At 54.5% G+C, this 21,932-nt stretch overlaps 5 protein-coding genes across 5 annotated transcripts; 3 read left to right on the top strand and 2 right to left on the bottom strand.

Moving 5' to 3' along the window:
* Window positions 1-330: 330 nt before the first annotated feature.
* On the top strand, window positions 331-1,349 carry BDP55DRAFT_29285 (uncharacterized protein). Its single transcript, XM_060566560.1, has one exon. The coding sequence runs from the start codon at window positions 601-603 to the stop codon at window positions 1,243-1,245; it is 645 nt and encodes a 214-aa protein (XP_060432445.1). The 5' UTR covers window positions 331-600; the 3' UTR covers window positions 1,246-1,349.
* Window positions 1,350-1,935: 586 nt separating this feature from the next.
* Window positions 1,936-3,809, top strand: BDP55DRAFT_655082 (triacylglycerol lipase). The gene is made up of 2 exons (XM_060574293.1): window positions 1,936-2,489; window positions 2,681-3,809. The coding sequence occupies exons 1-2, from the start codon at window positions 2,270-2,272 to the stop codon at window positions 3,487-3,489; spliced, it is 1,029 nt and encodes a 342-aa protein (XP_060432444.1). The 5' UTR covers window positions 1,936-2,269; the 3' UTR covers window positions 3,490-3,809.
* Window positions 3,810-5,184: 1,375 nt separating this feature from the next.
* Window positions 5,185-6,855, bottom strand: BDP55DRAFT_547059 (arrestin; the record flags this gene model as incomplete). Its single annotated transcript, XM_060568716.1, has 1 exon — window positions 5,185-6,855. The coding sequence occupies one exon, from the start codon at window positions 6,853-6,855 to the stop codon at window positions 5,185-5,187; it is 1,671 nt and encodes a 556-aa protein (XP_060432443.1).
* A 1,669-nt stretch (window positions 6,856-8,524) lies between these two features.
* Window positions 8,525-12,490, bottom strand: BDP55DRAFT_547078 (uncharacterized protein; the record flags this gene model as incomplete). The annotated part of the gene is made up of 3 exons (XM_060568717.1): window positions 8,525-9,602; window positions 9,954-12,041; window positions 12,135-12,490. The coding sequence occupies 3 exons, from the start codon at window positions 12,488-12,490 to the stop codon at window positions 8,525-8,527; spliced, it is 3,522 nt and encodes a 1,173-aa protein (XP_060432442.1).
* A 5,827-nt stretch (window positions 12,491-18,317) lies between these two features.
* Window positions 18,318-21,405, top strand: BDP55DRAFT_547320 (SAM domain-containing protein; the record flags this gene model as incomplete). Its single annotated transcript, XM_060568730.1, has 3 exons — window positions 18,318-18,363; window positions 18,542-18,685; window positions 18,746-21,405. The coding sequence occupies 3 exons, from the start codon at window positions 18,318-18,320 to the stop codon at window positions 21,403-21,405; spliced, it is 2,850 nt and encodes a 949-aa protein (XP_060432441.1).
* Between the last annotated feature and the right edge of the window lie 527 nt (window positions 21,406-21,932).

The raw sequence follows: 21,932 nt of genomic DNA, 5'->3' as shown, positions 1-21,932 counted from the left end.
CGGGCATTGGGGATATATACATACACGCGGCAGAAGCCAGGTGTGTAATGGGTCAAGCATTCCTGCAGACCGGTCTGCATAATCGCGAGGGTTGGGATATGGATGATTGCAGACAGCAGAGGCCGTGGACAATGAAGACGAGCGGCCCGACGGAGATGGAGGTAGTTACACGCAGGACCAGGCCGGGGTCGATCCAAACGGGCACACCATCAGCTTCCGCGGTTTCATCCGTTATGGATACATCCACTACGGAAGAGACGTTGTACCAACAAGAACTTTCTTCAGTCGACCTTCAACCGGGCGACTTCGCGGACACTTCTAGTGGGTGACTGACAACACAACGATGACGATACCTTTAAGACAAATCACAACTTGACTGATGAACAACAATAAGCAGTGCTGAGTGGCTTTTTTTTCAAGAGGCCCAACTGCCGTGAAGGAAGAAGAAGGCACTGACGCCTCCCAACGAGCCAGCGAGGCAGGCAAGCAAACAAACACAAGTGTGGGTGTGGATGGCGGGCGTGAGAGGGCGAAGCCGTCCCAGCGGAACGGTTCGACGGTGCAACAGTCGAAAGTTTGCAGATCCGGGCCCTCTTCAGCATGAGCTCTGGACCAATCAAGCAGGCAAGGTTGGCGGTTGCGGCCTGCTTATCCACGGGCGGCGCAGATGAGGAGGTTACATTGGACGGTCATTCAGTGAGGCCATGTTGGTCTACGATGGCCGGTGAGCAGGGGGCCGCCATCCAATGGAGAAAGCAGCCGTTGCTCTCATCTGCCCTACAGCTTGGCCGCGTCAGGGTGTTGAACAGATTGGTTTACAGCCAGTTAAAGCCAGTCCTTTCAACTTTAAGCCTGTGGACACGTTGGGGGCTGGGGGCAGGAAATCAAGACGTGGCCCTAGGAGCGGGGGAAACAGTCAATGATGGGATATCATTCGCGAAAGGGCAAACACACTCTGGGGGGGCAGACAGGTTTCGAAATCGGAGCCTGACTTGCGGGTTTCCTGTCTCGTGCGTGTTGGTTCTGAGGCCGGCCAACGGTAGCATCGATGATGGAGGTGCAGTGCCAGTGAGAGAAGAGAGGATGATCAGGGAGGAAAATGAGAGGGCAGATCGCCAGGAGCCGATGGATCATGGCCGACGTACCCGAGATTTGTCTCCTACCATGGCCTGGCATGGCAGGTGCAGTGCAACAAACTGTGTGCGCACGCCCGCACCGCACAGCAGGCGACTGCAGCTTGCATGATGCGGCCGCCCTCACACCTTGACAACCCTCAAAGATGGCGGTGGAAGACGACAGCAACGAGATGAACCAACAGCCGGCGGGCGTTGGTTTTGGCAGTTGGACGGGGTGACGGGGAACCTAAGGTAGGGACGGGAAAGTCTGAACTCTGATCAAGAACAAGACCACGGACAGGGACTGGCACCCGAGGGCGGAACAAGATTGGTAAACTTCAGGGCAGCATCTGGTAGTGTGCAGTGTTGGCCTGCGTGCCTGCGAAGCTAAGCAACAAGAACCAACACCAGCACCAACAAGCTATAACATCCATGGACCGTCCCAACCCCTGGCCGACAAGGGCGCAGATCGCACAGGCCATAGCCTGTATCCCTACCCTGACTGTGAGGAGGAAGTGGAAGAAAGAAGCTCTGACCAAGCGGTGGATTGTGCGGGAAACATCCGTCCACTAATCACTAGCGGCCGCAGCCCACCTGGGTAAGCCGCAAGCCCGCCGTGCCCGCAAAGCCAGGCCCCAAAGGGACCCCACTTGCACCAGCGCACGGTGGACCCCTCGGCCGAGAGACCCCCCGGCTGTCGCGCTAAACCGTTCGCGGCCGCGGTCCTGCGTGACGTCAAAGAGCCGGGCGCTTAAACATGCTTGGCAAACACCTCTCATTGCTCAGAAATGCGCGTTTCTTCCTTCCTTTCCGCAGTACACACACACACACACACACACACATGCAGACATTGCAGACATTGCAGAGCAAGCATCTTCCTTCCACACTCCATTACAAACCTTGTAAAGAAAACAAAAAGTCGATGAACCGGGACTTGACCAGGCCATTCACATCCTTGAGAAAAACAAGCAAAGCAAACAATCCGGTACAGAACAAAGGGGGGGCCAACAGGTTACAACCTGAACAGAGAGTACATCCACTGCTCATCAAGTGACTAGAACTTGAGACCTCCAGACTTTCCAGATTCTCTCTCTCCTCCTTCTCCTCCCCCCCACCACCCCGCGCGCGGCAACCTGCGCTCTTCCTTCCATGCCATGAACAGCGCATGCCTCACGAGGTGCCGCCCTCGCGCGCCCTCCTCCCGGCTGTTTAGTGCGCCAACCGCGTCTCATCGCTTGCTTCGCCCTCTTGCAGCTCGGGACAGCCGTCCATTTTCCGCCTCGCCCTTGCGGCCGAAGCACGACGGTGACCCGAGGTTCAGAGACCTAGGCAAACAGATATCGGACGAGTATGCCGTCGTTAGAGAACACTATGGTACCATTTTACCCCCCCCCCCCCCCCCCCCCCTCCTTCAACCGATCCGATCCTTTCCCCTTTCACTTGTTTGCTCTTTCTAGGATATTGCCCTCCCAACACCTCTTTTCGAGTCCTCCTGCTTTCCCCCTCTCCCTCCCCCCCGCCTCGGTCCAACCACAATGATCCACCCACACTTACACGCACAACAGACACGCCAAAGAACCCCATCGTCCTCGCCCACGGACTGATGGGCTTCTCTGAGCTGCGCCTCGGTGCCTACGTCCCGCCAATCCACTACTGGCGCGGCATCTCCGACTCGCTAAGCACCCTCTCCGGCCCGTCCAACATCATCACCACCTCCGTCCCGCCCTCGGCGTCCATCGAGGACCGCGCCGCCAAGCTGGCCGCCGACATCGCCGCCAAAGCCGGCGGCCGCGCCGTCAACATCGTGGCGCACTCCATGGGCGGGCTCGACGCGCGCTACATGATTTCCCACCTCAAGCCGCGCGACGTCAAAGTGCTCAGCCTCGTCACCGTCGCGACGCCGCATCGCGGGAGCGCGTTTGCGGATTACTTGCTTGACGGGCAGGGACCCATTAAGCTCGCAAATTTGTATGGTCTTATTGAGCGTGCTGGGTTGGGGACGCAGGCTTTTGAGCAGCTTACACAGCGGTACATGGAGGAGAAGTTTAATCCTGCAACGCCGGACAGCGATGAGGTGCGGTATTTTAGTTACGGTGCGTGTACGGATCGGCCGCCGCTGCTGAGTCCGTTTCGGCAGAGTCATTGGGTTATTGAGGAGGCCGAGGGTGCGAATGATGGGTTGGTGAGTGTCGCGAGTAGTCGGTGGGGGAAGTATCAGGGTACGTTGCTGGACGTGAGCCACTTGGATTTGATTAATTGGTCGAATCGGCTCAAGTGGACATTGAGGAAGGTATGGATGGGGCAGACGAGGACGTTCAATGCTGTAGCGTTTTATCTTGATATTGCGGACATGTTGGCCAAGGAGGGGTTATGAGGCGGCTGTTGTTGTATGAGGTGTGAGATGGACTCACTTTGAGAGTCATGTATAATTATGCTGGCTATGACTGTAATCTCTACTATGAGCTGTATAAGAGTATGACAGGGGAAAGGGATGGAAATGGCGAGCAATGGCGTTATGGACTAGATGAAGTAGACGTGTAAGTATTGAGACGCATTGTAACTTGTAGATCGGAAAGATACAACAGGGAGAGGAGTCGAGGACGCCCGTCACGAAAGCACATGCATGACCAAAGCGCCCCAGTTCAGATGCTTCGTACTAGTAGATTGTGTGCATCGCAAATACCAAGTTTCCCGAAGTTCAGGCAGTGCCACGGAGGTTCGTCAACGAAGACACCTCAATAATTGTAGACAACTGACTGCCTGAAGGCCAGTGCTCACTAGAGATCCCACCGCCAGGACTTTGAGCTAGTCTCCAGAGGCTCGTTGCCTTGATGTTACAGCCGACCTCTGACATGAATCTGTTGTGTCAATGCCAATCCGCCAGCTGAAGGAGCCCATTCCTTCACGCGGACCGCTATGTATAAATCCGAAAGTCCAGATGTGCCTGTAACTGTTGGAGCAACAACACTTTTTCGTCAATCAGATGGGATCCGGGGGCCGGAGGAGACGTCTTCCGCGCAGTCGACCGTCGCCCAAAGGTACATGGAAAGCTCTTGCCAACCTCTCGCGCACACGATCAATAAGGCGGGCGATCCTATCTAATCTTCAGTCATATTCGGAGTATCCAATGCTGAATACAAGAAAGGGGACGTAAGGTAGGACACGGAGCTCTTTTGGCTGGTAGAGTTGAACCTAATGAAGTACCTACCTATCTTGTGCAGCTTTACCTGAACCTATCCCAAGATGCGATCTACCACTCTACACCTTGACAGCACTTAGGTCATGCCTGACGTCCGAAACAGAGCACGTTGCGGACACTGAATACCTACTGCCCTCGCGCTATGGAAGACGGGGACAAGCTCACGACTGGCGGCTTCATATAAGTAGTTTAGCAAATTCCAACCCAGAGATTGAAGGCCTGTCCATTGTTGACAGGGGCGGAAGAAATGTCACATCTGAAGTACGTGAAAATTTCGCGCCCCTGTGTGTGCACTTGCAATGGTCCAAAGGTACTATCAGTCAGATCACATCTCTAGGTCTGTGAAAACCTTTTGGAGGCGGCTCTGGCCTTGAAGGTGGTAATAACCTATATCTGGAGGCCGTCAAGCATAGCTAGATACTCAATGAGATACACTGTGCTCCCGAATGGGTTCCTAGTCAGGGTAGCCTTTCCAGCTCTGCTTCATCTGGAGTCGAAGAGATCACGAGTACTAAGTACACGAAGCATTCATCTCGTCATCTTCAACAGCCCCCCACGAAAACAGAATCATTGGAAGATATCATGTACCTTTCAAAGTGCAACATCCCTTCAATATTGATCATGGTATAATAAACAATAACGCTTCGTCACCGGCCCCCATCCCTCATCTCCCCTATGCCACGATGCCCATCTGTCGAGCTCCCGCCAGCCCTCTCAAAACACCCCCAAACGAAATCCGGCATTACTCATTAATTCCCCCAAGGTATCTCATCCCTCCCACCAAGAATCTCCTCGAGACTCTCAGAGTCCAAGTCCCATTGAACCAAAAAAAGAAACTTTCCCAAACTCATTGTATCTCACTCCACCTCTCTAATTCCCCTTCTCCGGAATCTGACTCGGCGCATTCTCGTTCGTAACGCCACTATACGCCGGCCTCGACTCCGGTCCCGGCGCAGGCGCCTCCGCAGCCATAGCCTCATCGTAACTAGGCGGCGCCTCGTCAAAGTTGGCCGCGCCAGGTGTGCCCATCTGCGGGGGGTACAACGGGTCATACTGCGGCGCCGCCATTGCCGGATGTTGCTGCTGCGGTGGTCTCTGCTGCTGCTGGTTCTGCGCGTGCGGTCTTCCCTGCGTCGCCGTCGCGGGGGCAGACTGCGCCGTGCGCGGTGGTAACCTAGGCGGCATGCTCATCGTCGCGGCGCCGGGCCGATTTGCCTGCGCCGCGAGCGCCTCGAGGAGCTGCGGCGGCGGCGCGATGCCCGAGTAGATTTGGATCTTGGAGAAGTGCAGCGGGAGGTATATCGTCTGCGCCGCGGGGTTTTCCTTCGTCGAGTTGAGGAACCCGCCCCGCGTGGGCGGTTTACCCCAGCACAAGCCCAGCTGGATGTCGAGCTCGTAGAAGCGTTGGAGGTTACACGCTACAAAGGAGGGCGCGACGGTGTTGGGTAAGGGGATGGTGCGCCACAGCTCGTCTGGGATGACGTTCTCGAGGTTCAGGTCTTCTGAGGTCGGGTCTGTTAGGAGGGGGATGCTGAGGCCGGATTGTGTGACGACGACCCATTTGCTGACTTCTGTGTTGAAGAGGTCGTGGCATCGCACGTTTGTCTTGCCGACGAGCTCGATCTGGATGGAGGTGAGGTAAACCTGCTCATGCGACGGGACGAGCTTCTTGGCGATGAGCCGTAACGGTAAGGGCTGGTTGCACGTCAAGATCGGGGGGTGCGGCAGACGAGCGGAGAGCTCGATGGACGGGGGTACGGCGTTGCCGTCCCCGGCGCCGTCGTCCCTGCCGCCAAAAATGGTTGACTTTTTTGTTTGCAAGCTCCGGGGCCGCGGCTTGAAGGTAAAAGGGCGACGGGCAAAGGCCTCCTGTGAGGTCTTTGGTGGCCGGGGCGGCTCGATGGGCATGAACTTGAAGCCGATCTGGTACCGCCAATTCTCCTTCAAGAAGCCCGGGCGCTGGATGGTGACCTTGAGGTAGTACCGCACCTCGGCCTGCCGGGGGAACCCGGTGAAGGACGGCGGCAAGGTTTTGGTGACGTGCTGGAGGAAAAGCTGCTTGCTCCCGTCCATGACCCGGGCGCCGCCGAGGCCGAAGGGTCCGATGCCGGCGCCGAAGCCTCCCATGCCGCCGATGCCACCAATTTTGGACATGGTGACGGGATCGCTGCAGGCATTGTTGATGGGCAGCTTGAAGTTGAAGGGGAACTCGTGCTGGCCTCCCTGGATGACGTAGCTCTGGGAGAAACTCGAGCCGCCGGCGCCGAGCTCCTCCTCGTACGTCGGGAAGACCTGTGCGACCCGGTAGAGGATTTTATGGTTCTCGCTCGCGATGCTCCCGGGCCCGCCTCCGGGCCGGGTATTACGTTCGTGGTAGCTCTCCTGCGGCAAGCCGAGGGCCGTCTTGGACTCGCCCTCAAGCTTGACGACGATGCCGCCAATCTGCTCTGGCCGGCTCAGGTGGAGCACGACGCGGCCCTTGACGTTGTCTAGGTTGGTGTAGAACTCTGGCGCATTGTCGAGCGCTATTCTGATCGACATGATTGTGAAGTTTTTGGTGTTTGCTCAGTCCACACGCTTTCCTTGTTTAAGAGGATATCCTTTTGGGGGTGGTGTGAGAGGTGTCGTCGGTTTGGTGGTGTATGGTTCAGGTACCCAGTGCGCTTGGTGTAATATGCTGCCACCCTTTCTCTGCGATGGTGGCTTTGCCGGTCGGAGGTGGGATGAGGCACAGACAAACAGGCGCACCAGACGTCGCAGAACAGCTCCTCGACCTCACTTAAGTGAACGTATTTGCACCGTGCGAGCTCCAAATTGGAATGAGGGGCAATCTAGTCCAAGCAACCTAGGTGGGGTGGTGTGTGTATTTTTTCCCGGTCTTGGTCTTTTTTTTTTTCTCTTGGCTGCGCGCAAAGCTTTGCGTTAGGTGTAGAGGTGAGGTATGGTGAGGTAGCCAAGAACAAATGGCAGAAATAGAGTGAGAAGAAAGGTTCGCTTCAGCTCATCAGAGGCCTTCGAGTAATTGAGATGGGAGTTCCGTCGGAAGAGGTGGAAAGAGGCAGAACCTACAGTCGGCGCAGTCGGCGTCGTCGGTATCGTCTGCGTCGCCGCGGGATGCGGAAGTGGCTAAAAATAAAAGCCTGGGTGACTCGCTGTCCCGGCGTTCCTGGCAATGGGCGATGATTAATTCGATGGTATTCGTAAACAAGAACGTGATGTCGACAAGGAGGCGACGTAGACGCGTGTGGCTGAGCCCTCTCCCAAGCCTCGTCGTTGGAGCTGAGTGACAATGGACTTCTACTGCGTAGAATTGGAGATGTAACTTGGCCTGCGGAGCCGAGACCGAGGCGCGAGCTCAAAAGCTCAAGCTGTCTCCCAAAACAATGGAAAGCAAGGGATGGTAGCTATGGCAAAACGCCCACCAGGAAGGCATGAGTAAAGTAAGGTAAGGTAGTTCACGGTCGGCAAGTCAATTTTATCCCGCAAAGTCAAGTCGAGTCGATACCCGTACAGATACCGCGCATGTGTCAGGTTGAAGTTCTGGCAGCCAGCCCAGGGTTGATGTCACTGGGTGTTGGACCCAATCACCACCGCTGCCACTCCCTTGTTGCCAGTCGTCTTACCTTGAGCCCTGAGGAACTCAAGTCCTCGCCTTGCCGACATTGCCGACCTTGGGGCGTACCTTAAATAGACACCACTCAAAGAAGCGAACCACCCTCTTTTGGTTTTCTGCCTGACTAAGCTTGAACCTCGTCCAACTTGAGATGATTGGGAAAGTGCTTTCATGGCTGAGCTCAACACGTCTCGAATGAAGCTAAAAGACACACCTTTCATGTGTCAATTGGTCTCACGGCGATAAATTGACAGGTTTGGTTGGTATTAAAATGCTGTGTGTATTCGTACACATGCTTTGAAAGCTACATAGTTATTGCTTCCAGCACTCTTCGTCATTGTCGCTTAAAGTCGATGGCTAAGATCACGTTGTCTCTCCTAATCTCTTCATAAAGCGATGAGGTAAGATCTCGATGCCTTGATGCAAAGTATCCCACCCTATCGCGATTTCCCCAAACGCCCAGATGTTGCAGATGGTATCATACCGGCATCCCAATGCCTACGCAAAGCAAAATAAAAAGCAATTTCTCCCAGCGCGGGAAGGAGGGCCATCTCCTATGTCCCTTCTCAATCGCCCAAAGCTCTGGCCTCCTCGCAATCAGTCCAGCTCGATGATCTCTGGCTCTGGTATCGACGGCCGTGTTTTGGCCCGTTTAGCTGGCGGTTGGCCGTTGTCTGCATTCTCTTCATCATCCTCATCAGCCTCTTCTTCCTTGGCTTTCCACGTTCCGTCAGCCATAACATAAATTGTCTTCGTATGAAGTTTGCCCTCAGCCTCGAGGCTGTCACGGACATTTTCCATGAACCTATCAACTCGAAGACTATACGGGCGAGCATCTCCGTCACAGAGAGGACACTTCCACTTGTCAACCAAGGAAGGCTCAGGTCTCCCTTCCGTTCCGCGATTACAGATGCGGCATGCCTCGCCCGCCCCGTGCGCGGTACACCTAGGCTTGACCGGCCGAGTTTGCAGCCAGTTGACTAGGTCAAAGCACTCTATGTGCGTGCAACCAAAGCCGCGCGCTGGAATTTTGAATATCGTGGCGCTGAAAGGGTCGGCTAAATCAATGCTGAGATCGTTGCCAACCACAACTAACTCATCGTCCCCATCGGCAGACGCAGGTTCCAGACGGCTCCGGATAACTTGCTTTGTCGTATCTGCCGAGATTATGCCTTGGCTCAAAACCATATTGATAATGTTGTCGCGGCTCAGCGTCTCAACCACCTCGACAGCCATAAAGTACATCGAATTTGGCTTTTGAGACGCGGGCATGGGAGTGATGGTGACAGCTATCGAATTCGTGCCCGGGCGTATATATGGAGTGAGTTCTACAGGTAGGTGCTGTCCGTTATGCTGCTTTCGGCGTACCGCAACGGCCTTGTCATTGACCCTGATGGCGATATGTTCAGGCCAGTAAGACTGTGCTACTGCCCAGACAGATTCTGAGATCTTTGCCGGTTCGTCCGGGCTGAGTGGCAATTCGCAGAGACGAAGACGGTATCGTAGAGACCCTTCAAAGTACATCGAGACTGGCACACCGTCGCCTATCAAATTGCTCGTCGGGCAGAGCTTGCTGTAGTACTCGTCGGACACCATAAAGACAAGGCGGTGCACACAGTGCTTGGCCGGTGTTGAGACAGGGCCTAGAGCAAGCTCTTTGATGGCTTGGTAGAACCTAACGGGTGTCGATTGGTCTTCCGACCAGGGTAAGTCTCGTGGCACTCGTCTTGGACTCCGAATTTGGACTTGGTGAAGTGCGACTCCCACAGCCTTTGGTTCCCATGGTGTATGAGGTATACGATCTAGCGGAATCGATGCGTTGGGTGGTCGGAACAGGTTGCCTATGAGCCGTCCTGCCGCGTCACGAGTGGGCCTCGAGCTAGTTGAAGGAGGCCTTGTTATTTGCGTACCCGGAGCTCCCTGCGTGATTCCCAAACCTCTTGGGCTCGCATGCGAAGTAGGAGCAACAATTTGAGGGGAAGGCAACTGCTGCGTTGGCGGTGTCCGCACAAATGCTCCAGGAGACGGCCCTTGCTGTATTACGTGGGGCTGCAGAGAGGGGGGCCGCAGAGAAGGAAGTGGTTGCGGTCTCGGGGAGCTCATCGTAGCTTGCAGTTGCACATTAGCCTGGGCTTGGTTTTGGGCAATGTCCATTTGCCGGGACCTAAGATGCCTTTGAACCCCTTCGCGAGCTTGTTGGAGAAGTTGGTAACCTTGACCAGGGAGTTGAACCTGATATTGTGGAGGACTGGGGGCGACGGTATGCGTAGGCGATGTTAGGGTTGGCATGGACATTGATAGCCCCCCTGGAGGTGCTCGAAGAACTGGAGATGTCTGCCCTGGAGTCTGTGCCACCATTGCAGCATGCGGCAATTGCATGCTGGGGTAGTGAGGCGAGCCTGTTGGAGTCAGGGGCTGGTTCGCGTGGGATTGACTAAAAAGCCTCAACTGTGATGGCACTGGTCCGATGGGATGGTTGAAGGTATTTGGCATCCTGGCCAGACTTTCAGCCGTTGGGGACGGAGACATGTCAAATCCTTGAGTTGGAGAATTTTGTGTCGGTGTTGGCACTCTGGCCTGGGTTGGGAAAAAGTTCGTAGACATCCTTCTATTATTGCCAATCGCATTTTGCTGTCGTGCCATGGCGGATGCTCTGGCGTAGTCCTGCGGCACTTGCTGTGGATAAACTTGCTGTTGCAGCTGCGACTGTTGATGTTGGTGCTGCTGCTGCTGTTGTTGGTGCTGCTGCTGCTGTTGTTGGTGCTGCTGCTGCTGCTGCTGTGCTAGTCGCCGTTGTTGATGCTGTTGCTGCCGTTCCTGCCGTTCCTGCTGCTGACTCTGACTGACCAAGATCTTGTATCGCGAGATCAGCGAGTGCTGGAACATCTTTTGCTCCTCTTCGGACATTTCTGTTTGGTCTTTCTGAGAATCTTGTCGGAATAGCACAGTCATCTGATCGGCAATGGGGCCGTCTTGGACACCAGTATGTCTCCTAGTTACAGTGAAGAAAATAGTCTGTAGAATCGGAGACTGAAGTTTGAGTTGATAGCGCAATTCGTCTGCCAAGATAGGATAACCTCTACCTGAGTGAGGTCTCATGGCAGGAATTAAAATTCTGTTCCACTGCTCGTGGAGGTTGTTAAGGAACCCGGAGATTTCTCCGATGTGCTTGCGGTAGGCATCAGTAGCCCATAGCCCAGAAGCGCTACTAGCTGGAAAGCTTGCGAAGAAGAGAACTGTCTCATGGCTCATGTTTGTGTTCTTCCGAAGGACATTCTGCACAATGTTGAGTGCGCTCTCCGTCACATTAGGAGAAAGACCAAGGAGGTCATATGCACCTTTTGTGTCAAGCGTCCATAAACAAAGGATTTGGTGAAGCACTATATAGAAGTAATCAGCCTTCTCAATGGCGTCTTTGAGAAGTCGTACTCTAGGTGCAGTGGTGCCGTCTTCTGGGAGTTTGGCCATGCCGCCGCGACTAGACACGTAGCTGTCGAGATGGTTGGCCATGACTACTTGACGGAAGCTGTCTGACGGGTCCTGACTACTTCCTGTGGGCTGTCCGGTAGGGTGATAGTCATCTTTGCTTTGGCCGGCAGACTGTGGCGTGTGGTGACCAGTAGCAAGCGGCTGTACAGCTGCTGTCGGTCTTGATTTCTGGCCGGATGACGGTCGAGATGGCAAATTGGGCGTAGGGCTAGGCGCGGCTTGAGAGTTGAGGACAAGAGAGGGTGGCACCGAGCTTGCCGGTCTTTTAAGGAGCGCGTCTGAAGAGTGGAAGAGCCCTGGGTGCTCGCTGGGTTCGAAGAGGGAGAACCTTGCAGAGGAATGAAGATTTGTTGGTAGAGGAACCGGGTTGCTCGGATCTATAGCTGCCGTTCCAGAGCCAGCCCCTGAGAGATCTTGCACCAGGACATCGGCTGGTATTTCCTGGGCGCGGGTGTCCCCTGTTGAAGCCGTCGTTACATTTGAGGTGTTGGCTGCGAGATCGAGCCCCAGCTCTGGACTTCGAAAGAAACTATCCCGAAACTGTCGCGAGGTTTGGTTCGATGTGACTGTGGGTGGACTAGGTTGGTCAGTCGGAGCCGGAGATGGAAGAGCGGCTGCGCAATCACTGCCGGAGAAAAACGTTAGAGACGGCTGTGGCGTTTTGGGCGAGGGAAAGGACTGCGGGATTCTAGAAGATGAAATAGGGTAGGGGAAGTACGTTGTGAGTTGTTTAGATTCAGGCGCAGCCGCAGGCTTGTCTTGTAAGTTGTCGGCCGATCGGAAAGTAGACATCGTGACGACTCCTGGCGCAGAAGGTGTGTTTGAAGCGTGTGTTGAAGGCTGCGTTTGAGATGCTCTCATTGGGGCCATCTGGGGACCTTGAACGTCCTGCCGATTTCTCGACGTCGATCCCTTATTCATAAGAGGGCCGTGGGATGGTACTACGTTTTGCGAAGTCATCCATGCTGGACGTCGGTTTCCTAGCAAGAAGTTGACAGTCTCATTCGAGCGGGCGACCTGCGCTCCTGAGAGGGGGGCCCCGACTACATCTTGCTGGGTCCCGTGAGATGACATTTTGCTTTTGGTTGATCGTTTACGGGGTTTGCGGCGACAGCGCGGCGGAAGCGAAAAAGGACCTTGAGCGAGACTGGACTCATCCATTATGGTTAACGAGGCTGTGGTTTGTCAAGAGAAGGAAAAGTGAAAGTCGTGGGCGTACCATGAGGCCGAGGTCTCAGTTGGCTCTGAAGTGACAGGTCACCAGCTGAGAAAGAGTCAGAATCGAAGTTGGAGGCAGATTCTGTCTCGATAGGTAGGGGAAGTAACGACCGTCTCAGGTTGAAGGTGGAGGCATTCGCAGGACGGTGGGTGAGCAAGGAGGGAAAGTGCGGTCCGACCCCTCTTGCCTCCTCTTGCACTTTGAGGCTTTGTCTCGATTCGGTGGGTAGCGATGTTCAACAGAACGGCAGGCGCCGGTGCAGGTCTCAGGAAGGCGCGCTTCAAATAGGTCAGTCGTAGGGCGAGGTTCCGCAACGGGCGACTTGGTCGCAATGGAATCAGAAGCCAAAGGAAAGGCAGGTGTGTAGCAAAACCAACGAGCTCGAACGTGTCGCCGGCGTCCGGCGTAGCGTACTAATGATTTCTCTAGTATGCGGCCGAGGCCTTCGTTGAATGGTGATCGTGGGCAGCGACGCGATGCTGGGCAGGATATCGGTGAAAGTCGAGGGTGTACGAAGTGCTAGCAATGTAAAAGCGATGTAAAACAGATCTACTTCAGTCGGGTTACTCTTTCCTCAATTACAGTGACGATCCGACGTTCGGGACAGGAAAAACTCCGGCGATGGTGGTGAAGTTCCTAGTTGGGCCAAAAGAGCTAAAGTCGATTATGCCAGGGGACGTGCACCAAAGACTGGGATAACGAACAGAATTCTTATGAATACCTAGCTGGAAGATTGGAGCAAATGGAAGAGCATGCTGGAACATTTTGGGGCTTTGGGGTGGGACGACTGGGGAGGTGTTTGCCAGTTGCCAGGCTAAGGCCGGAGCCGAGATGTTAGTGGCCGGGGTGGCCTGGACAATTGATGGAGTGGGGATGGCTTAGTCCAAATACCGCTTAGGTTTGCTTTGAAGCGATACCTGTCTAGTTCTAGCTCGACTTGCCATGGCTTGGATGGCACCGATGGCAGGTATTGAGTGGAGTTACGACCGAAGCAGCAGTCATCATATTCGTCGCGCACCTTGAGAATGGTGTCCCGTCTTGTATCCGTACTGCGTGCGGTAGTTGTCACGAACCTACAAGACTGCATGTTGAAGAGCGTGTGCGTATGTACTGCAGGCATGGCTCCATCCACCTAATAGGGAGTAAGGCAACGAGTGGAAGCCTACGCTCTGCTATTTGCAATGTGGTTTCCTGGCAAACACCAAAGTTTGAATGTTTGCTGAGCTCAGGACTTGCAGATGGGAGTTGGGGTGTAGATGGAAGGCCTGTTGAAGGCATAGAAACCAGCAGAAGATGGACCCGGCGCCAGAGTCAGCTTGCCTTCTTGGATAATGAGTTCAGGTTGATTGCCAAAGTGTAACCCTACAATGGCTTCTAAGCCTTCTTTCAAGGTTCGATTAGGTCTGCATCGAGAGCCATTTATATATAGTAAGTTTACATACACGTGCAAATAGGCCGCCTGTGCTTGAAAGGTGTACTGCTATATATATGTCTCTGTTTGCACTCTGGAAAAGCCCCCTCCACACACTCAAAGGCATGTAACTTGACGCCGAACCTCATGGCGCACACCCCTTGCTTCCACATCGTTGATGTCTTGTCTCTCGCCGTTGACAGTGGCTCAGGGGCGATGGGTAGGACAAGAAGCGGTAGTTCTTTGTCTGCTTTGTCGCTCTTACTTCTTCCTCTTTTCCAGAAGACTTACTCTGTGTAACCAGCCTCGTCCGCTAGATGACATAGCTATCGAGGGTTCTGCCTTTAAGTGACGCCGTAATCATTTCCTCCTCTGTCTGAGGGCCTTGACATGCTCAGTAACCTCTGTGAAGGTTGTGTCATGGCGGGATGCCGACGCCGGCAGAATGTACTTGCTACCCCGAATTTTATCCAGGCTGTCAGACTCAACAAATGCAGGCCATACCCATCTCGAGATCAAAAGAAAAGCCAGCGTCAGGTCAGAGGAAACATAGAGGCCAGCGTCAGGATGGATAGTACATCTGAAGAGGTGTCGTTGTCATGTATCTGATAACGGCCAGGTCGGGGCCGCATCACATGTGTACTTGTCAACTTGTGGAAACAACTCCGATGGTCCATCTCGCTAGCTTCGATTATCGAATTGCTTATTCTGGGGGGTTGAAAGCGTAGGCTTGTCAATGTCATGCAGGTAGATTATGTAATGCAGAATCTTTCATCCTGTTTTTCTGAACTCTGATTCTCCAAATTCTCCTACCTTATCCGTAGTATGGGTAAAAAGAATGTCCAGATGGGAAATGGTCGGCATGTGAGTTTCCATGCCGCCCCGGCTTGCCCTGGCTTGTCAATTTCGCCAGTTGGCCGTGATTTGAGGTGGACGCGCCCGGATGACAAAAAGCAAGCAGATTAACTGCATTGGCGGAGCGGGCATCACCTTGCCACTCTCACCACAACCGACATGCACCACGAATCTGATTGGCGTGTCTGGGGCCAGCTGTCTGCTCGCGGCTCCGGGCCATCCTTGCTGTGCCGGGGGGGGGGACCAGCCGCTGCACACACGCTGCAAGATGCCCCTCCGGTCCCCTCCCACTCCCAATCGTCTTTGCTGGTGTCCACGAGGAAATGGGGAACGGGAATGCCCTGGTTGCTCCGGGCCTCGTGGCGCGTGTAAAGTCTGGTCTTTTGGCGCATGGCGAAATGGCGAAACTTGGTGACGGGCACCGGACGGACCGCCGATGTGCTGTTCCTTCGGAGTGGGTACCTAAGGATAGGGATGCGTGATCACGACCGTGACTGTCCGTTCGGTTGGCTGCGCAATGGGTGAGCTTGGAGCCAAGCATGTCCTAGCGACGGGAGAAACGGAGGACTCGTCAGCATGGCACGGCGACGGGCTTTACTGGTAGGTGGTATCAGTATCATGGTTGTTCGTCCTGGGCTGTCTTTGCGCATCCATCGCAATGGTGTCGATGAGGAATTGTGGGCTGTGGTGGTATGAGAGAGGTGACGAAAATGAAAGGAAGCCAAACCAGCCGGAAGCCGAAACACAACAAACCTCATCCTATTTCCGTTGTTGGAATCTCGTAGTATTTACTGATGATGTGGCCGAGACAGGAATTCGGGATGGTGTCAGACCGTGGATAACGTGTTCTTCGTGCCGGTGACTTCATTCGCCATCTGCTCCTCGCAACAGTGAACTCTATCCGCGTTTTCCCATGGGTCTGGATGGTAATGAAGATTGTAATGTGTGTGTGTGTGATGCGTGCCCATTTGCATCGCAAGTTCCAATATCGCGTCTTCTAAGGGACCTGCCCAACTGGGATAGATCTGGCAGGTCCCGTCTGGTTGAGGTGGTCGGATCAAGGTGAGATGTGCCGCTGTGGTTGCGGATAGGTGGGAAGGAGGGAAGGAACCCCCGGCCTAGGCCTGCCTTCCCATTCCAATTCTTTGCCTTCCAGATTGATCATTCGCACCGTTCAGGCTTCAGCAGCATCTTTTGCCTCCCGTCAGGATTATTCGCACTTGTCCTTGTTAAGGTAGCAGCTACTCAAGGAAGCGCATGGTAAGGCACTCACTGCACTTTGAAGGGATCAACCGGGAGAAACTATGAGGTCTTCTGTGCCTCCACAAACTTTAGCTTCAAGACGCCTCTTCCCGGTCTTTGTGTGTTTCGTTATAGACCGAGAAGCGGTTCTTTATCCTCGATTACCCGTCCCTTTTAAACTGCGCCTCATCAAGCAAAGACATCGGGCAATTCCCCAGCCTTATCTAATACCTACCTTACCTACGGATGCAAAACTATTGAAACCAAACTCTTCGCTCCTGATTGACCTTTAGATTGGACTATCCGTACCTTGCATCGTTGCTATCATCCATTGCTTCTGTATCTGTCCTCGGCGTAGAGAGAGCAGCAGCAGCAGCAGCAGCACCGGGTTCCGTCCTAGATTGCATCTCGCCCGGCCGGATCCAACGAGTATCTACAGACTAACTTACGCAACTACACGGGCACTGAGCCTTGGTCTGATCATCACCTCCAAGGTGCCGCACCTTGCATTGGGCACAGAAAGCCCACGACGACATCAACCAACAGGAACAGGAACGGGGTCACGGACGCTGCCGTCCCTTGCATTGGGCGTTGCGCATCGTCAGCTTCTCGTTCGTCACACGGTCCCCGTATCAGCAAGCCCCGTTCCTTATTTGGGCTCTCTTCCATTCCTTCCAACTACTTGACCTCACCTTATTGTCAGGTCTCCTAGGACACAGGTCTCACGGCTTCGGCTCCAGCCAGTCACCGCCTGCTGTGGCCTTCACCTCAGTCATCCCATCAAGTTGCACCTCGACCACCACAGTCCACCACCATCTGGCGGCCCCTCCTTCCGTCCCAACTCGAAACCCCGAGCTTGCGACCCCTTCCTGCCACCTTCTAGTCCCGTGCACCTTCTCACCTTTGCACCTTTGCTTCTTCTCTTTTTTTTTCTTGTTATTCATCCCTGCGGATCGCACACTGCTTCGACTCTACCTCAGGAAGGAACATCACCAAGACAGGTCTCTCGTTGCCTCGTATTGCATATTTGCTCGACCGACGACGATCGTTCAACATTAGTTGGATTAGACATTAGACTTTCGGCTTCCAGAGTACGGACTTCTCCCCCCCCTTACAACCACATCAAACACCCGTCAGCAACTTACCACCAATCCATGACTGCCCAATCTACTTCACATTGACCAAACCACCAAACTAACCCTCAAGGTCTGCTTCTCATTAGGTAGCTTCTCGGGCAAGACCACAAGTCAGCTACTGCAAAGAGGTCTGCGCATGCGAAGCGAAGCGAAGCGTAGTGCAGGTGCAGGTGCTGGTGCAGCGGTACGGCGGACGGCAGAACCTAAGGCTTTGGGACCACCTCACCATCCAAACCCCGTCGACTCCAGCTTCGTCTGACCCGTCCTACTCCATCATCCGTCCACTGAAGTCCCCAGCGTCGTCTATGCGCCCTACTTCTACGTCGCAATGACCCAATAGCGGCCCTTTACGCCAATTCTGTGTCCCCCAATCATATCCCACAGCGCCGCCTTGAGCAACTCCAACCTCGCACCTCAGCTTCCATTGCTTCCCTCAATCCAGCAACGACCCTTTTTCAACAACTCGCCACTTTTTTTTTCTTACGTTGTCGGCAGTCAGCTCTTCAGCCCGACGACACCAGTAACTACACCGAGTGACCGGCCAGGAGAGAGTCCGACACGGGGACGAATGACTAGGAGACCTCATCCTCCTGGGAAAGAAACGTCAACTACAACTTCTGCTCTCGACACATTGACAAGAAAAACAACCTTTTTGGGGGCCATCGTCAACAAGTCCAACTTTTGCTCCTTCCTGTCTTTCCACCCCGGTCCGCAATCATCTCCCATTCACCACCCTCGCCCTTCTCTCCTCCAATCCGACTTCTCCTCACCATCTTATCCGCCCACTACGGTCACCACCCAATACCTACCTGGTCCCAGCTGCCGAACAACTGACAATCCCTGGCTACTGCCACTCTTTTTTTCGCTTCGCCAGCAGCACGTCTCCACCCCCTTGTCGTCGTCGCACCCAAGTCAAGTCCAGCCCAGACCAGGCTGCCCAGCCAGCGAACTCATCTCCTATGTATTGATCCCGTTACAACTCATTCTCTTCAGCAAACGCCACCCGCATCTGTCGCGGCGCCTGGCATCGTCGACATCATGGCTCTCCAGAAGCCAGAAGTTGGCGATACCCTCTTGGTCATACGTAAGTCCATTTCACTCCTCCGATAGCGACGCCCTGAGCCCACCCGCCCGCCGTGTCCCGCTCATCGTCACTCGTATTCGATCGCGTCATGCAGCATCTTCGTCTCCCCGCCCTCGACCTTACCGGACCGGGTCTCTCCGCTGTGCAATTTGACCTGACCTTTTTTCTCTCCTTCTAGACGACTTCATTGCTCGCAGCTCCGACGAATTGAGCCTGACCAAAGGCGACCGAGTTGAGTTAATAGAACGAGATGACGAGTTTGGAGATGGATGGTTTTTGGGCAAGCACCTCGTGAACGGGAACAGCGGCCTGTTTCCCGAAGGTACGTCTACACGGTACACGGCCTATGCAAACGACAAGAGGCTCACCATCCATGGTTCAGTCTACACCAGACCAGCTCCGAAGACAGCACCAGCGAACAACTTCTCGAAGCCACTAGCAACGCTGCCCGAGGTGGTGAACGAATCCAAACAAACAAACCCTCCCGAACCGACCGACGACGAGATTACCACCCCCGCCGCTCCACCCACTCCCACGCCACCACCCGAATCCCCGGCTCCCGTTACGCTGCCTCTAAACAACATTAAGCAGGAAACCGCTCCAATCGAGAATGCGCCGCCAGCCGTGAGTGCGCCGCCATCGGCCGCACTTGGCCGTATCAACACGAACCAGGATCATGTTCTCAGCGAGACTCTCAACGTTATCGACGAGCACATCACCGATTTACGTTCTACACCTAGCAACGGCGCAATGCGTGCCCCTCCCACCGACTCCGGCAGCGAATACAGTGCCCATCTCGATAATCGAATGTCCTACATCCATGGCGAAGAAACGGACGAAGAAGAGGAGGGTATGCACAATCGATCCGAGGTGGAAGCATGGACATCGGACGAAGTTGCCGAGTATCTGTTCACTGTCGGCGTCGAGAAATCGCACTGCGAAGTATTCCGCGACCAAGAGATTACCGGTGAAGTCTTGTTGGGTATGGACCAAAGCTCCCTCTTCATCAAGGCATTCGAATTGGGCTCTGTCGGTAGGAGACTCAAGACTTGGCAGAAAATCAAGTCTCTGCAAGACGAGTGTAACAACCTAGGTATTGCCACGAGAAGGACTACACAGACGTACGGCAGCGAGGTGGGCTCGGAAGATGCGAAGCGGTCTAGAAGCCGGGCCGACACCTTGACCAGCTCAATGCCCAGGATGACACCGGTTGACGACAGAGCTATGTCATTCTCAAGCAAGCGTCTTTCCTTCTCACAAACGCCCAAGCTGGATACAGCATCCATTGTGTCGCCAGTCTCCCCGATTGTCGACAGTCCCACCCGTCCATCTCACATGAAACGACCTTCGGCTGCGTCTGTCAGAGATCTGCATCACTCTCGCAGACACTCATCGTCCACCGATTTCCGTTTGACGGGACAGCCCATGGCCAGTACCGTGACACCGAAACTGGCCACGAGTGGAACGTTCCCCCAGACAGATGGCGCTCATAAGAAGCAACCATCGTTCGACAGGAACTGGACCCTTGGCAGCGCCTCAAGCCGTCCACTTTCTTCTACCGGGCTCCAAGACGTCATGCAACAATCTGGTCTTCACGCTCCGGAGTCCGCCATCGATACCGATCGTGGTTACTTTAGTGGCACTGAAGTTGACGGCCGACGCCGCAACGTGCTCAGGAAGCGCGATAGCACCGCCAGCCACGGCCGAAAGAACAGTTACGCTGAGGAGCAACGGGTGCGCAGTGCTACCGCCATCTCGAGGCATTCGAGATTCGGAAGCGTCGACTCAACCCGCGATAGTGTTGCCTCCCCTGCCGCGCAAAAATACTACGGCATGCAGTCCACCGCTCACAGAAGAACCGCCTCAACAAGTACTACCCAGTCTGCGCGGCCCGTGCCTCCCGTCAAGGACGTTGGAGCACCCAGCGTCACAAAACTGGAAGCCAAGACTCGTGCCTCTCCGGTACCCGAATCTCCTGCCGCACGCCAGGGAATCCACGCCGAGTGGCTTTCCGCAGTTGTGAAGCCCTCGATGAAGGTGGCCGGCTTGCGCGCAATTTCGGATTCAGTCTCGAGTGACCGCAACAAGATGGCTTCACCAATTGACCCATCTTTGAAGGACTCGCCTCTGCCCTCGCCCGCTAGAACCGGGTCGAGTACTCCCTCTGCCGGGCCTAGTTTCGAGCTCGATTCCCCCGATACCGCCAAGAGCCCCAGCACTGCCACCACCGTGGCGAGCAAGGGCAGCAGGAAGAAGGGCAAGAAGGAGACGAGCGCGTACCAACGGGGTCTCTTGAAGATCAGTCCAGCTGAAGCTGTCAAAGATGCCGACTACAGCGGGTGGATGAGAAAGAAGAGTTCCAATCTCATGACAACATGGAAGCCCCGACTATTTGTGCTCAAAGGACGCCGACTTTCATACTACTACTCGGAGAACGACGACCAAGAGAAGGGACTCATCGATATTTCCTTCCACCGTGTTCTCCCAGCTGACAATGAACAACTGACCGGGCTCCACGCCAAGCTCACCGGTGCAGGTGCTGTCACTGGACACGATACCAATGTCTCGGGAGAGAAGGGAGATGATACCATGTTCATCTTTAAGCTTGTTCCACCACGTGCAGGCTTGTCCCGCGCCGTGAACTTCACTAAACCGACTGTTCACTACTTTGCAGTCCCCAACCTCAAGTCAGGAAGACTGTGGATGGCAGCCCTCATGAAGGCCACCATTGACCGAGATGATACCCAGGCGATAACAACGACGTATCAACAAAAGACCATTTCCCTTGCCAAGGCAAGACAGCAACGACACCGCCCTCCTGCGTTGATGAACCTCGAGGAAGCTCAAGAAGATGAGAGAAGACGAGCACTCGAGGCGAAGAAGAACGCAGACTCCCTCGGCATCACCTTTGGTGAGACCGACAGTGGGGTTTCCGGCATGGAGAAGCCAAACTTCCCCAAGGTGGAGAGTGCGGACCCGCGGAAGTTGGCTTTTGAATCGGATAACAATGGCACGGCCGGAGCACCGCCACAGAGTGCTTAGAGGTGGAACCCTTTTGAGCGTGTTTGCGGTACTTAATCAGTTCCCCTTCTCCTTCCTTTCTTGTACGATGGGGCCTTTCTATATATACCTTACCTTTGTCATGTATGAGGGACACGAATTCCGCATAGGGGCGGCGTATCTGGGATTGCTTGAGGAGAGCCAGAAGATCCAGCAAGGAAGGGCGATGGACCTGGACATACGAGCGAATAATTTTCACAAGAGTGATTCCCTTTGTTTCCTTTTTTTACCCTTTTTTTTCCCTCTTTCTTCCTATGGCTGTCGGGTCGCCTTGTAGAGAGGGCATAGACTTTGTTGACAGCACAGCAAACCAATGCTGTACATACACAGGAGAAGAAGGAAGTCCTTTAACGCGCACTAGAGGCTACGTTGATGAATGGAGTCGGCACAATGGCCTTTTGTTCCCCGACAAGGGCTGGTATGCCATGGATAGGGGATGATACCTAATCAAAACAATTTCCTGATTTTTTTGATGCTCCCATGCTTGTGTGTACGTGCTTCCGAAGATG

Source organism: Colletotrichum godetiae (genome assembly GCF_030913485.1).
Source record: "Colletotrichum godetiae strain CBS 193.32 chromosome Unknown BDP55scaffold_10, whole genome shotgun sequence".
Classification (NCBI taxonomy): domain Eukaryota; kingdom Fungi; phylum Ascomycota; class Sordariomycetes; order Glomerellales; family Glomerellaceae; genus Colletotrichum; species Colletotrichum godetiae.
Note: the sequence above shows the minus strand (reverse complement) of the source record. Positions and strands in the feature narration are given on the sequence as shown.

Coding starts and splice junctions, on each gene's coding strand:
- BDP55DRAFT_29285 (XM_060566560.1), top strand. CDS start 601: ATGAGCTCTGGACCAATCAAGCAGGCAAGGTTGGCGGTTGCGGCCTGC.
- BDP55DRAFT_655082 (XM_060574293.1), top strand. CDS start 2,270: ATGAACAGCGCATGCCTCACGAGGTGCCGCCCTCGCGCGCCCTCCTCC. Junction 2,490..2,680: donor CGTCGTTAGAGAACACTATG/GTACCATTTTAC, acceptor CACGCACAACAG/ACACGCCAAAGAACCCCATC.